Consider the following 14,611-nt stretch of genomic DNA (forward strand, 5'->3'; position numbering starts at 1 on the left):
TGTCAAACCGGGCCGGTGTCCGGCTCTGATCGGTTCATTTTTTAGGGGCTAACTTCTATTATTTTATAATTCACATATTCTAATTTTATTCTACTAATCTTGAAATTTTTAAATAGGGATTTTTAGAGAACAATTGACTTCTAAATGTGTTAACGTCTGTATTCCTAATTTATTTAATAAATAAATCAAGAGAAAAATTATTTAGGATTTATACAATTGAATTCTATAAAAAAAAATTTAAAGATGTTAACATCATTTTTCCTTAAAGAGTTGTACAATGAAAAAGTTGTAACATGCTGATCAAGCATATAAACCCACTCTCGGCAAATAAGAATGTTAAAAAATTAATTAAGCATGAATCCTAATTATAAGCGTTGGACGAACTAGGGAAGATCGCTTGTCTTCGGATTAATTGACCCCAAGCCACAAATTCCTATATTAAAAAAACGTCAGTGCATTTCAATTGTTAATCAGCGAGCCAATCTACTTGACGAAGCCCCTCCTCGCGACAGCTCCCACAGGCGTCGACATGGCGGAGTCCATGCTCACGCTGCCCACGGAGCGCGTCGGCCTGTGCCTCCACTGTCTTCCTCCGCTCCTCTCTGTTCCGCCGCCGCCGCCGGCGGCGGCGGCTTCCTTGCTGGAGAACAGAGAGCTGATGCTCTGGCTCAGCCCAAACGAGAACCTCTTCTTCCTGGGCTCCTGCTGCGGGCTCGGGGCCGCCCTCGCCTTGGCCTTGGCCGACGCAGTTGGAGCCATGTAGTTTGGGGTGGCGAAGGGCGGGCAACTCGTGAGGCTGGCCACGTCCGCCTCCGCCGGCTTCGGCCGCGAGTGGCGCCGCTGCGGCGGTGCGCCCGCCGCCGGTGGTTCCGAGGGCGGTGCTTGTCGCTCGAGCCACGTCCTCCACCACCACGGCGCCGCCCCAGTCAGCGTGGCCTCGGTCGACTCGTGAGTCGCCTCCAGCAGCTGCGACAAAGCAAGCAAGTTCTTAAATCTTTACAGATTTCCCTAAATCTAGCTCAACAATAATTTGTTGTACATGGTCGGAGTAAGCGTAGGCCAGCGCTCGTTCCCTCTTCGCGACAGCCTCCACCTTCCTTCGCATCCTCGCCTCCAGCTGCTCTTTCGCCAGCAAGCTGTCGTCCCATCCGCCACGGCCGCCTACTGCTTCCTCCTGGAACATACATTTGCGACTTTGGGATAAGAAATCCTAAAAGAAAACCTCGCACAAGATTCAATCTTTAGAACAGAAATCACCTGGCGAGGAAGGTTTCTTTCCGCGTGGAGAAGCTGAAGGCGTCTGCTCTCCGCCATGCGCGACCTCCACGCGTGCACCTGCGACTGCACCCGGACGAGCCTCTGCATGTGGCGCATGGTGTTCGCCATCTGCCGCTTCACCTCCTGCCCCCTCACCACCCTCTGAAGCCTCATCATCCCCCTCAGCGCCTTGTACCTCCGCCTCGCCTGCCTCACGAGAACGACCATTCAGTTCCATTCTCCTCACAGTTTCATTCCTGAACAAAGCACATTCATATTAATCGTTACCCTGTAACCTCTGTACGCCGCTTGAATCATGATTGCTGAAACGCGGGCATGGTCGAGCTCGATCATTGTCTGAACTCTCTGACGGCGCCATTCACCTTCTGCATCTTCGAGTATCTTCTCAATGCTGCTCGGTTCTCCATGAATGAAGGAACTGATTTGGCCGCCGTGCTTCGACATCCCAAAACCCCATCTTTTCTTCACCCTCTGGCCCTGCAAATAATCTTAGTCAACTACCATGAAATCTGCCTCCATGTCAGAGTAGTTTAGTAGTTCGACTTACTCGAGGAGGATCAGGAGCCTCTTCCTTGGAGCTTGCAGTGAAGGCTCTTTTGATCGCTGAAAACCACCTCCCCTTCTTGCCCATCTCCTCGTCATCACTAGCGGAAAAGAGCTTCAATACTTTTTATAACAAGCCCGTTTGGATTGATGATGAGGAAGAGGATGGTGGTGGTCACTTTCTCACTCCATTCCCCAAGCTCAATTCAACTTTGCTTCAGCAGAAAGCCTTGTGAAGATTGCAACAGTGGGCTGGTGGTTGGTATCTGATGAATCAAAGCAGATCTAAGTTGGATTCTTTTTCTTCAATGTTTAAAAGAGTGTTTTTTTTTTTTTTGATTTGATTTGAATGGTTTACAGTTGGGCTCAACAACTCTTAGCTAGAGAGTGGCCAACAAATTGGAAAGTGGATAGATAGTTGCTTATAAGCTACTCTAAAGTAGGGTGGTTATCTTTTCCAAATCGTGTCGGATTAGACTAAGTATGGTTAGTTTACGAACACTTAGATTCGTCAAATTCTTCATTATAACAGATTTGTTGGTAACGATTTTATAAAATCTTATATTACAAAATAACATGCAAGTAAAGATTAAATCCAATATCACTTTCATTATTATCAACAAAGTACAATCGACAAAATTGAACTGGATGCAAACTCGGAATGAATGCTAAATGCTTAAGTTACCATAAATAAATATAAAATGCGGAGAATGCCGATTTTATGCTCGAATTAAATTAAATGCATGACTTAGGCTTCACGTTGCCATTTGATCTTCCCTGAATATTAACGCACGTTGACGTCGCAGTCGCGTTCCCTCTTCCATCGCCGATGAAATGCAGGTCGATGTCGTTTAACTCCACACCTGCACAAGGAACCGTGCTACTGCATACAAACTTTATGGCGTCTCTCGAGGAAGCAGATCCCCTCACATTTGTGAACTTGATATCGAAAATCTGGACACGAGATGGATCCTACAACAAGCACATATTATCGATAGATATCCTTGTATTAGTAATCTCAGTCTACGTACGATCGATGATTTACCTTTTCAACACACGAGACATAGGGACAATACTCCTGGTCTATGATGATGGGGTTGTATACGTTGTTCATGACGATGTTCTCGTAGACGAAGTGAGCGGCCTTCAACGGAACCGGAGAAGATTTCCATGTCTTGATCCTTAATCCATTGCTGGTGCCATTGAAAGCGCAATTTCTAACCGTCAAGCCAACCACGTCTTTTTCAGTCGCGTGCTTGCCGAGACTTCCAACGCTGATGCCGTGGCCAGGACCGCAGAGCACATTCAAGATTGTTAAATTGGTGTTTCCTGGTCCGATGGAAACACAATCGTCGCCGGTGCCGATGATCGCATTCGCAACGGTGATATTGGTGGAGTCAGCAATGTGGATGCCGTCCGTGTTAGGGCTATCCCCCGGAGCAGTAATCTTCAAGGACTGGAACTCCAAATTCTTGCATTGAAACACATGCATGTGGAAGAGTTTGCTATCGACCGAAGAAATGTTTTTAACAACTGCATTCGTGACGAAACTAAACACCAACGACTGCAAATTGCAAGGCCAAAAACAAAATAATTAATTAGTAAAAGAATTCTATATAATAACAAATTTGTATACCATGGGAAGGAGCTTGCAACTCCATTTCTTAGGGCATTCATTGTGAGGCCATGCCGAAGCTCCTTGCCCGTTGAATATTCCACCTCCGTATATGACGAGTCCGTCTATGTATTGGAAATCAATCCAATTGTTTGTGTAAGCATTTAGGTCAGTCGATGCAAGAAGTTGTCCTCTCATATCGACCCTCGTAACACCCTTGCAAGGCCCTTTGAAGGTCAGAGGACCGACTGCGTAAGATCCCTCTGGGACTAGCATCGTCGGCCACCCTTTCGCCGAACACGTGGCATTCCATGCCGATTGGAAAGCCTGATGAGATTGATCATACGAAGACGATTTAGTATGTTTTCAAATAAGTTTACACGAAATCATGCTCACGTACCTTTGTGTCATCGTTTTGGCCATTTCCTATCGCTCCATAATCCTTCACATTGTACACACCGTTTGATTGAGCAGCACATCTAATGTAACAAATCGAGAATAATAAGGTAAATTCAAAGATCTTGTAATGTAAACCCATTTTTCTTTGGGACTTTGCAACTAATAGATATTGCTGTTGTTGTTTCAATTCTTTCTCGATCTCTATATATATACTGTGTGAATTCTCTTTCCATGTTTGTGGTCAATGGAGATCGAATCCTTATTTAGTATATAGTTTCCTTGATTGTCGTCTATTTTCAATTTTTAATGGAGAAAGAGATTTCATAGTCGGTAATCGTTAATCATTGTGTAAGGACCAATAATAGGCATTTAAATATATCAACTTAGTCTTTTTTTATCACGTACTCACTACTATCGACAATCTAACCCCAATACATTTCCATGATTAAATTAATTTAGCACATTTTATATTTTGTTAATTCTCCAAATACGTAGAGTGGATAACATTTATTATTTTTTATACAAAAAACGATTATCAAGTTTTAAATTCTTTTGGTAGAAAAAAATCGTTAAAAAAGTATTTTTTAAATTATTCAAATAATATTTTATTCATAATTTATTTATTTTTATAATTAAGATGTTCAAACGGCGCCCAATTCTTTCGTATCAAATACGTCTGCTTCCGCCGGCCGGCCAAGCCCTTCACATGTAATAAGAGATGCCGGAACTCGCTTCCATGTCTTCATTGTGCTCCTGCTTTCCGCAGAGGACTGGAAATGTCCATCGGGGCGCCCTCTTCCTCTTTCACCTCCTCCCTTCATACTCACCTTCTTTCGGTAAGGTATCATCTTCCCAGCCACAGATCCGAATACTTGATATAGGTTTCTGATTCATAGGTTCGGGGTTAGCTTTTCGTTCCTGTTACATTGGCGGAGGGTTGTTTTACTCGGAGGTGTAGTTCTTCGCATCGGGCGTCAAGGTCGATGGTGCTTCATTGGGGGATCCAGAATCCAGTACAGCCCCAAGAGAACAGCGTCTCGGCTGTCTGCTGGTTGTAAATCCCTAACCCTCGTTTGTTGTTAGTTGGTAATTAGGGCATCGACGATTTTAGTCTTGTCAACTCGAGCTAGTGTTGTTTGCCTAAAAATATAATTTTTAAGGGAAATTATCAAAACTCACCTGTTATCAGCATTTGCTATCAAAGTGCCCCTCTCCAAATGTATATTTTACTCTTCTAGGTTATCATCAAAATCACTCACTTGTTAGGGGAGAGGGGCATTTCGACAACAAAATAGTGATATTGGAGAGAGTTTCGACATTGAGGAAACCTTAGGGTGTTTTGAGAAAATGTTAAACCTTGGGGATATTTTGGAAAATACCCAATTTCAAATATTCATTTGGTTCATTAATCAACTGCTTACATTAATTTGATTTGAGTTATTATGTTGTAGAGTTAGGCAAGGTTTTAACTTTTGGTTCATTAATTAGCTCCATTCATATTTTTTGGTAAAATTGAAAAAACAAATCATTTAACCCTTCATAATTTTATTATTTTTTTGAAATACCCCTATCATTTCAGAGTTGCCATATTCCTCCATTTTGTTTCAATTTTTATGTTGGAATGCTCCTCTACCATCAACACTAATGATTTTGCGCCAAGCGAAGTGCACGTGATTGTCCAAACGCTGCCCATGGAATCCTGCCATTTGGACAATTTGGACAATCACCCCTATTTGATAGAGGTGGGGGCATTTTGACATGAAAATTTAAAATAGATGGGGTAAAATGACAACTCTTAATTAAAAAAAGTAAGGGGGAGAGGGGCAAAACTGAATTTTCTCAGTTAAAAATTGTTTCTTTCTCCACCAAGTCTGATAAAATACATGCCATATATTTTAGCTCAACTTCCAATCAGCAACTGAATAATTAATTCCTCATGCTCAAGAAAAAAAAACATAAAAACACTGTATATTTCCTTACACTAGGCCTTACAAGTGCACAGATTGCTAGCAGTGCCTTCACTAGGGGCACAGCTTCTGTTATTCCCTTTTGCACTTTTATGGTTGTGGCTCCTAATTCTGCATTTGTAAGTCAATTTTGCAGTCTTAAGGAATACAATTTCATAGAGTAAGAGCATGCAAGAAAAGTGCATGTTTAACAGCATCTGATGCTCTTGCTCATTATATTGGATTTTAGACTAGAAGAAGTAGGTGGCGAGCTTTGTGCCTTATTGCCTTAGGAGCTCTATAGTGTACCTTTTGCATCTGTCATGGACTCCAGACACATTAAGGATACCAGAAGTTTGCACTCATGCTAAACTAAGCTATGAAAGTTACTGTCTTCAATAGTGCAGTATTAATATCCTTTTTGTGATGTCTTCAGTTAACTGGAATGGCACGACTATTCACCAACGAAATCACTTCGGCTTCAGCATGGATTCATTTGTTGGATGTAGACCTTCTTGCTGCAAGGTTTGATTTCAAACTTTTTCTTCCTTTTCTTGATTGTTTTTGATTTGAAAAAAGGAATTATACCTTACTTACCCTGAATCACACATTCTATAGAGATGAATTAACCTTGTAAGTAGTAAATGGATTTGTTGATGGTTTCTGTGCTCTTGTTGATTAGCTAAGTGATACTCCAAAGGCTTCATGACTTGACTAAAATTGTTGAATTGTAAGAGACTTACAAGTTTGTGCCTAAACAACTTCAGCATTAATAGCTTCGTAGACAAGAATGTCAGGACTTGAGTCTTCTCTGTTTACCGTGAATTTCTACCCTCTGTTCTTTAAGATAGAGGAGGGTTGAAGAAAAAACTAGAAAAGCTGGCATTCAGTTTCTTTGTGCCTACTCTTCTGTCCAATTGGAGTCTTTAACTCACTTTGGCACGAAGTTGCTGTCCAATTGATTAGTGAACATGGGCATGTGCCAGCACATTGCAGAGAGATACACACTAAGGATGCTAGGTTGTCGCATGGTAGCATGACATTGCCCTATGTAGCGCACTTGAGGTGCAATGTGACATTTTATCAGCACATTTTGTATAGATACATCGGTATAAGTTGTGTTGAGGTACACAAGTTACCATGTAGGAACCACCCTAGCCAATCTGTCACATGAGCAGGCTGATTTGCTATAAGGCTACATGCACCAACAGGTTGAATTCAGCTCAAGTGACTCGACCAATTGGTTCAATGGTTAAACAGTAGCTTGAATTGGTACAATCTGGGTCATTCAAAAACTTAGATTGGTGGGAGAATGAAAAGGGAAACAAAAGCAGTTGGCACTAGTTTCCAGCTGCTAAAACTTAATTCAACCAAATGTGTTGATGTAAAGCAAATCAATTGGCCTACTGAAATGAATGCCGAGCTGTAGCAATCCTGCTTGCCCCCTACCATCCGCATGCAATTTTTGTCTTCATCAAGGAAATCACTGAACATCTTCTGATGCATCTGAACCTTCCGTTCTTACTCAAAAACCTAATCATGGCAATCCCTTTCATTTCCTGTTCTCACAGTTATGCATCCGTGATTAATGCAATGGGACAAGTCTGTAGTCAAGACGTTGTCCTTGCCACACCATTTTTCCATGCAGGAAAGCTACGTTTCTACAGTGGCAAACACCATGGAGCAGTGCATCTCATTCGCTCCCTGCCATCTTGGATCACTAATCCATACTTAATCATCATTTTCAAATCGAATTGTCAGTCTCACCATGTCTGTTAGTGAGTCTAATTCTGGTGCCCAAAAGATTTGCTGATGAAGGAGAAATCCAAGCCGAGTAGGACAATATAATTCAACAAAAGAAATCTTTGCAGAACTAGAACAACACTGCAACTCCTTTCTGAGCTCACATGAACTAGAAACAAGGAGATGCATTCTTTTATAAATGCATGCACGATATGATATGATACGTACTACACAACTTGCATGCAACATGCATGCTTTAAAGTTGAATTACAGAAGCTGCTGTAATGGCTTCCATTAGGTCTTCTAAGCGCCCTTCATAACCTGTAGTAGCAGCAGCGAGTCTCGTGGAGAGAAGCTGCACAGAGATATATGAAAAAGAAAATCTATAAGGAAAGCTCAAAAATATTTTGTTATGATATTCATTCTCAAAGAGTCTAGTTTTGATTACCCCAACTTGATTCTGCAATGACTGCACATACTTAATTATTTCCTCCAGTCTTGCAGTACTCTCCATGGCCTACTCAATCAGTTATAAACTAAGGAAAGAAAAACAACTACTAAATGATCAAATAATGTAATTACTGGTTTGTAATGTACATTCTTCTTCTTCTGATGCTGCTGCTGCTTCTTTTTCTTCTTCTTCATATGAGCTTTCACGTTGAAAAGGGAGCCTCCATGAGAAGATGCTGCAGTCACCTCCATGGAGGAGCTAAATCTCTTATAATTATAGCAGTAGCAGAAGCAGAAGCTTGAATAGATTGCAGTGCTCTGCTCTGCTCTGCTTCATTTATCGAGTTTAAGTGGGACACAGTTGCCTGCTTTGGATTAGGTTGTTGGATTGGGTTAGATTCAACCAGTAAAAAAAAATTGTTGTCTGTTAGGGAATTGGCATCTTTTTAAAGAAATATAGGAGAAACCATTGATTATTGATTGATTGCTATGGTTAAGGGCAGACATAATTAGATTTATCAATTTAATGAGAAAAAATATGTTATGTCAGAATTTTAGAAGAATAAATGTGTATTTGATACACATGGGCTAGTACAGCTACAAGAGGTACCAAATATAATTGTTCAGGTGGGGGTGGTTAGAACTTGTTCATCAATATCATTAACAAAATAGGGGGTTGGTCTGTCTTAATCCATTTCCACACTATCTTCCTACTTTTTTATTTAGCAATTAAAATAATAAGAAACAGAATAAGACAAAATGATTTTTTTTAATAAAATATCAGTATCTAAAATGACCAGATAAACAAGACAACAAATGAAGGGGGCATTAAATGTTCTTTGTGTGATCTTGAGGAACTTCTAACGGTTAAAAGCAGATTTTATAAAATAACGATCAAACTTGATATATTATATAAAATTAAAAATTAGATTATAAAACGAGCATACAAATAAAAAATGAGAATCACACAGATGAATATATGCTAAAGTAGATGTCAGAATATATGAGGATAAATGAGATAAAAAATAAAAATAAGAGAAAGTTAAGATTGCATTTATTGAGAGAAAACAACACCAAGAGAGACATTTAAAATAATATAAACATATACTCGAATGTACAATTAATATTCTATTTAGGCGATACAAGAGCATAATAAATATGCAAATTAATAAAAAAAATAGAGAAAAAAAATACTTAGTTAATAATAATAAAATATAATAAAATTTATTTAATTATAGATGATGATATAGTAAAAAATTAAACTCAATAAGGTAGGAGGATTTGTATATTTGATCTCAATTAATGGGATGAAGACATTATTATTATTATTATTATTATAAAAATGTAATAACGCTCATGTCAAGCGTCTCTCATCACCAATCTCACGGTGAATGGGGGTAAATTAGGTACTGAGCGGCTCCAAAAGTGAGATGGTTTTTTATCGCAATCATGAATCCTTACCCATTGATATAAATCTACCACTTGGGTACCAATTCAAGTATGCCCTAGGAGTATTATTATTATTCTAACTAATAAGTGTTTTTGAGAACATGATTGATGGGATATGAGGTTCCCGTCCAAGTTAACTAATGCCCCATAGCCCAACACGATTTGACATCCCCTCTTTCCCGCTTGGCCTAACTTAGTCGATTTAGCAACTTTCCCATGTAGATGAATCCTTGCCGAGCCAATCCTCTTCGACCCCGCATTTCTATCAGACTTCATTTAATTCCGTTCTTCAGTTCGACTTGGAGGAAGAACATATAATGCTATTCGGTGTTACTCTTGAGCACTCGGCCTTATTTCTTCACTAGCTAGTCCCCTGCCCCGGACACTCAACCTCAATCTCTTGACCGACGAGCACCATTTCTCGAGCACTCGAAAAACCAAATCGACTAGCCAACTCCTTTCTCAAGCCCTCATCTTTCATCCAACGACGTCCCATTCGAAGTCGGGAAAGCCACACGAGGTCCATACTCTCGAGCACTTGAAGTCTCCTCGCAAGCACTTTATGTCTTCAAGCCCGATCACTCGACGGTCCACTCAAACTCGGCCAACTCGACAGTCGAGCGACTAGGCTGACTCAACATTTGGTTTCCATTTAAGTTCGGGAAGCATTCAAATTTCATTGCATTCAGGACCATTGGGGAGTGTTTGATGCTCGACATGGTAGTTTGGCAATCGATTTTCTAACTCGGTAGGTGTTCTGACTAAGCAGTCAGGAGGTTCTGCCTACTTGATGTTCGATGCTCAACACGATAGGTGGACAATCGATTTTCTAACTCGGTAGGTGTTGACTAGGTAGTCGGGAGGTTTTGCCTACTTAATGTTCAATGCTTGGCACGGTAGTTGGGCAATCAATTTTCTAACTCGGTAGGTGTCCCGACTAGGTAGTTGGGAGGTTCTGCCTACTTGATGTTCGACCTTCCTACTTGGCTCAAAAAGGTCACTCGGGACTTGCACTCCCTAGTATTCAGCGTTCGTCCAAACATGATACATGGAGACTTACTCAGAAACTCGATAATCAGATACTCAACCAATCTAACACTCGACGTCAACCTCCGATAACCTGGCACAAGGCGACATCTAGTCAACGACGCAACAATGTTGGGTATACAATCTAATAGTTGTCGGCCTTGGCATCCTAACCACCGATAATGTCAGGTATACAATCTAACGGTCCTACAATGGTGGGCGGCATCTCGTGGTCATCTATGTGGCTGACCTAGGGTTTGCGTGACATCTTATGTGGAGATTTCTTTTCGTCGACTATATGTAAGAGCTAATGAAGGTATGATGATTTTTCTTATCGTATGCATCGATAACTCTTCTCCACCAACAATCTCTCTGCTATCTCTCTTGAGCATTTCTTTCTCTCTTGCGTTTTCATGAGTTGTCTTTTAGCACAACATTAACTTTACCGTTAGGGGTACTGTGCCCGACTCTCCATTGATACGCTTTGACTCGTAGACCATCGGAAGCATGTTGAAAGACGGTCAAAATTTTCGCTCCAAAAATAAAAGAAGAGGAGTCGGAGCAGACGAAAAAAAGTCACCATCAATGATAGTTTCTTCTCTGTGTTTCAAGCATTTATGTAGCATCATGGCATAGTAACGTTGTTAATAAGATATATTTTAGTAGGAAACAGTAGAGACTACACACAGTTTCTGGATGTGTTTCAATCCTTTGAAGATAAATTGACTAAGGGAAAGACTTGAGACAAACATTTATGACTTCACTGAATAATTCATTTGATTTTTTTTTTATGATGATTCTTTATGAGACAAATGAAGCTATTGTATATGCATATTTGTACAAAGAGATAACTGTTTGACACACTACTGACACGTACCTTCTTTTTAGCATGGGCCATGTCAACCTGTAGAGATCTCTCTCACAAACACTTGTAAAGTTTCAATACAAGACAAGAACAACTTGACGTAGATATTTTACAAAGTCATCTCAGTCTTCAAGTTTCTTTCATCATCCACCGAATTTGGTGAAGTTCGAAGGCAAAATAAATGGCTGACGTCGAGCTGGGTCCTGGGCACACAGTGTCATCGCACGGAGCCAAGCTCGCCCGCTTCCACCTCCACGACTGGGCCATTCTCCTCCTGCTCGGCGGGCTCGAGTTCCTATTATACGAGATCGATCCGTTCCACCAGTTCGTCGGCCGCGAGACGATGACCGGCCTCAAGTACCCGCTCAAGCGCACCACTATTCCCTTCTGGGCCGTTCCAGTTACACATGCTACTACTCCTTCCTTTTGGATTTTTAATTTTTTAAATAAACTATTTTTTTTTAAAATTTCATGAGCAGATTATTGCTGTTTTGGTGCCGTGCCTGGTGTTCCTGGCTGTTTACTTGCGAAGAAGGGATGTTTACGATCTCCATCACGCCGTGTTAGGTAAATGAATTTAGTCATTTGTGAGTAAATTAACAAACTAATCAATTTATCCGTAGGCATTTTGTATTCGGTGCTGGCGACGGGGGTGGTGACTGATGGGCTCAAGGACGCCGTGGGCCGGCCTCGGCCCGACTTCTTTTGACGGGCCGAATAAGTCAGTCGACGACGGACACAAAAGCTTTCCCAGTGGCCATGCTTCTTGTAAAATTTTTCACACTCCTTTCGACACTAAATCGATTTCTAATTTTAAAAAAAATGTGGTTTATTTCTAGGGTCGTTTGCGGGCAGAGCCTGTTAAACATGTTAGCTCCAATCACGGCTTGGCTCACGCTGCGCGATATCCGGAAGCGGGCGGAGACTCTCCAAGGCATTAAAAGGTCACGGGCGACTGCATGAGGTACACGGGTATGTTATCCGTGTGGGAGTCAAGTGGGGCAGCCACCACGCACGCAATTAATATCTACATTAATTAAACGGCCACACAATTGATCGCTTGCAATAAACACACGCACAGAAACTAACTGCGAATTATAAAAATACTCGTCTAGATATTCATTTCGCTCACCGAAGGCATTAATTTCTGCCTCGTTTTATGGCGAGTCGACGGAGGCTGCCGCTGCCGCTTTCGCTTTATCTTGTGCGGTCTGGTCAAAGTAAAGCGCGGAGGAGAAAAATAAAGGTTTTGACAGACTGGCAAATCGGACGCTTGTCGACCGTTGATGAAGGGAACGTGATTAAAGGTTGTAGCACACGTACTCGCTTGGGCTTGGTTAGGGTTTCAGCAGCTGTTGGGGGTGAAGCCCACTAGGGAGTTGTCCAGATCGAAGCTGACACGTGTCCCCTGCTGCTGCACGTTGCCGATGATGGACAGCGGCGCGGTGGTGGGGGCGAAGGCCAGGCAGTAGGTGCCGGCGCCGTCGACCGGGATTAGGTAGTTTTTGGCCGGGAGGCGGAGGTTCCGGCCGCCTGGGAAGTGGAAGGACACCGTCGGGACCTGGACGGTCGTCCGGGAGGAGAGGTCGTAGCAGGTGTCGAACAGCGAGAAACCGGATGTGGGAGGAAGCGAGGAGGTGCCGGCGCGGAATGCGTCGCGCAGCGCCTGGTAGGCGGAGCTCTGGAGTCGAGTGACGGCTGTGCCGGAGTCAACGATCACTCCGCCGGCGCCGCGGCCGTCCATCGCGAAGGTGGACGGAGGGATGGACAGCATCTGCCCGCCGACGCTGATCCCGCTCAGGCCGATGTAGTAGAAGGTCTCGACTCGGCGGTTGCGGAGGAGCGGCGCGGTCACGGCGGTAGATCCGTTGGAGGGGGCCGCCGCCGCGGCAGTGCTGAGGTCGAGCGTGGAGGATGCGGGGGAGTCGCGATCTACAAGGCAGTAGGAGAAGGAGCGGGCCGACATCTGGGAGGGGAAGGACAGTGGTCCGCCGCCCAGAGCGAGTAGCCCGGCCGCGCCGACAAAAAGGCCCTCGTTGTCGTGACCGCATCCGACGGCGACGCCGGAGACCGGGTCCGAGCCCCCTAGTGTCAGCGTCTCGGTGATGAAGTCCCCGACAGTGTACGAACCATCGCCGTAGTTAACCTGGTACAGACAACTTCCATCGCCGGTGGGAGACGAAGAGGAGTTCCGGCAGGCGGAGATGTCGAGGGCGCGGCATTGCGACGAACCGCAGGAAAGAGGGGCGAAGGAGGTGGAGGCGGAGGGGTCATACACGGGGTCGGACTGCTGGTAGCAATCGGCGCAGGGGACGCACTGGATCCAACTGACGTCGCTCCCGGTGTCGAGGACCATGTACAGCGGCCTCGCCGGACTACCGACGCCCACCCGAGAGAAGTACTCGCCGCTACCCAGGCTGGTTCCGGAGACGATGGGCCCTTCAATCGCCTCCGCCGCGGTGCTCTGCAGAAACTTCTCTTCCGCAACGGGCTTCAGATCGGCAGCAGCGACGCCGCCGACAGCAAAGGCCGCGCGGGCGTTGACGGCACGGACGCGGGAGGCGTCTCGGCGGAGGCGAGCGAGTGTGAGTTCCTTGTAGTCGGGGTGGCGTTGGCCATTAGAGAAAGGAAGGAAATCGCGGGAATGGAGAGGGAGAAAGACAGCCGCCTCCGCCGTGGCGGCGGAGAGGTTACGGGTTGGAAAAAAACCGGCGGAAGGCACGAAGGAGACAGCGTGGAGGGCTCGGGCGAGGCTGGCGGAGACGTCGAGCGTGGCGGTTTCCGGAGATCCGGTGCTCCGCCGCGGGTGGTGACGGCACGCCGCCGGCCCAGTCGAGAGCGCAAGTAGAAAGAGCAGAAAACGCAGGCGGTGAGCTATAGCACGATGCTCCGCCATGAGAGCACTCGAGGCAACGGGCGAGGCCGAGTGGGGGAGCACCGGAGCAGAGAGACGGGCGGTTATTTAAAGCAATTGAAGAAAACGGAGGGGGTAAATTCACCGTACCGGCGTCGGTTGCGGAGGCGATTGGGGAAGAAGAGTTTCCTGGATCCGTTACAAAGAGGTGATTCGAAAGGCGCATCGTGGATGGGCCACGCATGGGCTTAATCATTGTCCTCTTCGAGGAAATGGGCTCCACCCAATTTTACTCGGAGGCCCTTTTAACCGCCGGACCGGGTCAAGTTAACGAGTCGCGTTACCAACAGAAGAAGCCGGGATAAAGGGCCGAGCTGTGTTATAGCTTCTAGAAAAGTCGTAAAGGTGCAAACGACCACGAGCCGCGAAATAAGACGCCGAAC

At 44.3% G+C, this 14,611-nt stretch overlaps 5 protein-coding genes across 5 annotated transcripts; 1 reads left to right on the forward strand and 4 right to left on the reverse strand.

Moving 5' to 3' along the window:
• Positions 1 to 483: 483 nt before the first annotated feature.
• On the reverse strand, positions 484 to 1,909 carry LOC141819850 (protein IQ-DOMAIN 13-like). Its single transcript, XM_074707103.1, has 5 exons — positions 1,826 to 1,909; positions 1,546 to 1,755; positions 1,258 to 1,464; positions 1,040 to 1,174; positions 484 to 966 (listed from the first exon to the last, which is right to left on the reverse strand). Exons 1-5 carry the CDS (start codon positions 1,907 to 1,909, stop codon positions 484 to 486), a joined length of 1,119 nt encoding a protein of 372 aa, XP_074563204.1.
• A 647-nt stretch (positions 1,910 to 2,556) lies between these two features.
• Positions 2,557 to 5,114, reverse strand: LOC141820104 (exopolygalacturonase-like). The gene is made up of 5 exons (XM_074707384.1): positions 5,095 to 5,114; positions 3,837 to 3,915; positions 3,458 to 3,763; positions 2,867 to 3,385; positions 2,557 to 2,793 (listed from the first exon to the last, which is right to left on the reverse strand). The coding sequence occupies exons 1-5, from the start codon at positions 5,112 to 5,114 to the stop codon at positions 2,557 to 2,559; spliced, it is 1,161 nt and encodes a 386-aa protein (XP_074563485.1).
• A 2,580-nt stretch (positions 5,115 to 7,694) lies between these two features.
• On the reverse strand, positions 7,695 to 8,271 carry LOC141819866 (uncharacterized). Its single transcript, XM_074707120.1, has 3 exons — positions 8,122 to 8,271; positions 7,973 to 8,041; positions 7,695 to 7,879 (listed from the first exon to the last, which is right to left on the reverse strand). Exons 1-3 carry the CDS (start codon positions 8,224 to 8,226, stop codon positions 7,781 to 7,783), a joined length of 273 nt encoding a protein of 90 aa, XP_074563221.1. The 5' UTR covers positions 8,227 to 8,271; the 3' UTR covers positions 7,695 to 7,780.
• Positions 8,272 to 11,495: 3,224 nt separating this feature from the next.
• Positions 11,496 to 12,023, forward strand: LOC141819873 (lipid phosphate phosphatase 2-like). The gene is made up of 3 exons (XM_074707125.1): positions 11,496 to 11,714; positions 11,794 to 11,881; positions 11,938 to 12,023. The coding sequence occupies exons 1-3, from the start codon at positions 11,496 to 11,498 to the stop codon at positions 12,021 to 12,023; spliced, it is 393 nt and encodes a 130-aa protein (XP_074563226.1).
• Positions 12,024 to 12,394: 371 nt separating this feature from the next.
• On the reverse strand, positions 12,395 to 14,294 carry LOC141820024 (protein ASPARTIC PROTEASE IN GUARD CELL 1-like). Its single transcript, XM_074707304.1, has 2 exons — positions 12,638 to 14,294; positions 12,395 to 12,525 (listed from the first exon to the last, which is right to left on the reverse strand). The coding sequence occupies exon 1, from the start codon at positions 14,208 to 14,210 to the stop codon at positions 12,660 to 12,662; it is 1,551 nt and encodes a 516-aa protein (XP_074563405.1). The 5' UTR covers positions 14,211 to 14,294; the 3' UTR covers positions 12,395 to 12,525; positions 12,638 to 12,659.
• Positions 14,295 to 14,611: the final 317 nt, after the last annotated feature.

This window comes from Curcuma longa, unplaced genomic scaffold, assembly GCF_044706935.1.
Source record: "Curcuma longa cultivar G26 ecotype Majalengka, Jawa Barat unplaced genomic scaffold, ITB_CL_G26_1.1 utg2646_np1212_2152390_RagTag, whole genome shotgun sequence".
NCBI lineage: Eukaryota > Viridiplantae > Streptophyta > Magnoliopsida > Zingiberales > Zingiberaceae > Curcuma > Curcuma longa.

Coding starts and splice junctions, on each gene's coding strand:
- LOC141819850 (XM_074707103.1), bottom strand. CDS start 1,909: ATGGGCAAGAAGGGGAGGTGGTTTTCAGCGATCAAAAGAGCCTTCACT. Junction 1,756..1,825: donor AGGCTCCTGATCCTCCTCGA/GTAAGTCGAACT, acceptor GATTATTTGCAG/GGCCAGAGGGTGAAGAAAAG. Junction 967..1,039: donor CCTACGCTTACTCCGACCAT/GTACAACAAATT, acceptor GCTTTGTCGCAG/CTGCTGGAGGCGACTCACGA.
- LOC141819873 (XM_074707125.1), top strand. CDS start 11,496: ATGGCTGACGTCGAGCTGGGTCCTGGGCACACAGTGTCATCGCACGGA. Junction 11,715..11,793: donor TTCCCTTCTGGGCCGTTCCA/GTTACACATGCT, acceptor TTTCATGAGCAG/ATTATTGCTGTTTTGGTGCC. Junction 11,882..11,937: donor TCTCCATCACGCCGTGTTAG/GTAAATGAATTT, acceptor ATTTATCCGTAG/GCATTTTGTATTCGGTGCTG.
- LOC141820024 (XM_074707304.1), bottom strand. CDS start 14,210: ATGGCGGAGCATCGTGCTATAGCTCACCGCCTGCGTTTTCTGCTCTTT.
- LOC141819866 (XM_074707120.1), bottom strand. CDS start 8,226: ATGGAGGTGACTGCAGCATCTTCTCATGGAGGCTCCCTTTTCAACGTG. Junction 8,042..8,121: donor AGCATCAGAAGAAGAAGAAT/GTACATTACAAA, acceptor CTGATTGAGTAG/GCCATGGAGAGTACTGCAAG. Junction 7,880..7,972: donor CATTGCAGAATCAAGTTGGG/GTAATCAAAACT, acceptor ATCTCTGTGCAG/CTTCTCTCCACGAGACTCGC.
- LOC141820104 (XM_074707384.1), bottom strand. CDS start 5,114: ATGCCCCTCTCCCCTAACAA. Junction 3,916..5,094: donor ATGCCCCTCTCCCCTAACAA/GTGAGTGATTTT, acceptor TTGTTACATTAG/ATGTGCTGCTCAATCAAACG. Junction 3,386..3,457: donor GTTGCAAGCTCCTTCCCATG/GTATACAAATTT, acceptor TGCAATTTGCAG/TCGTTGGTGTTTAGTTTCGT.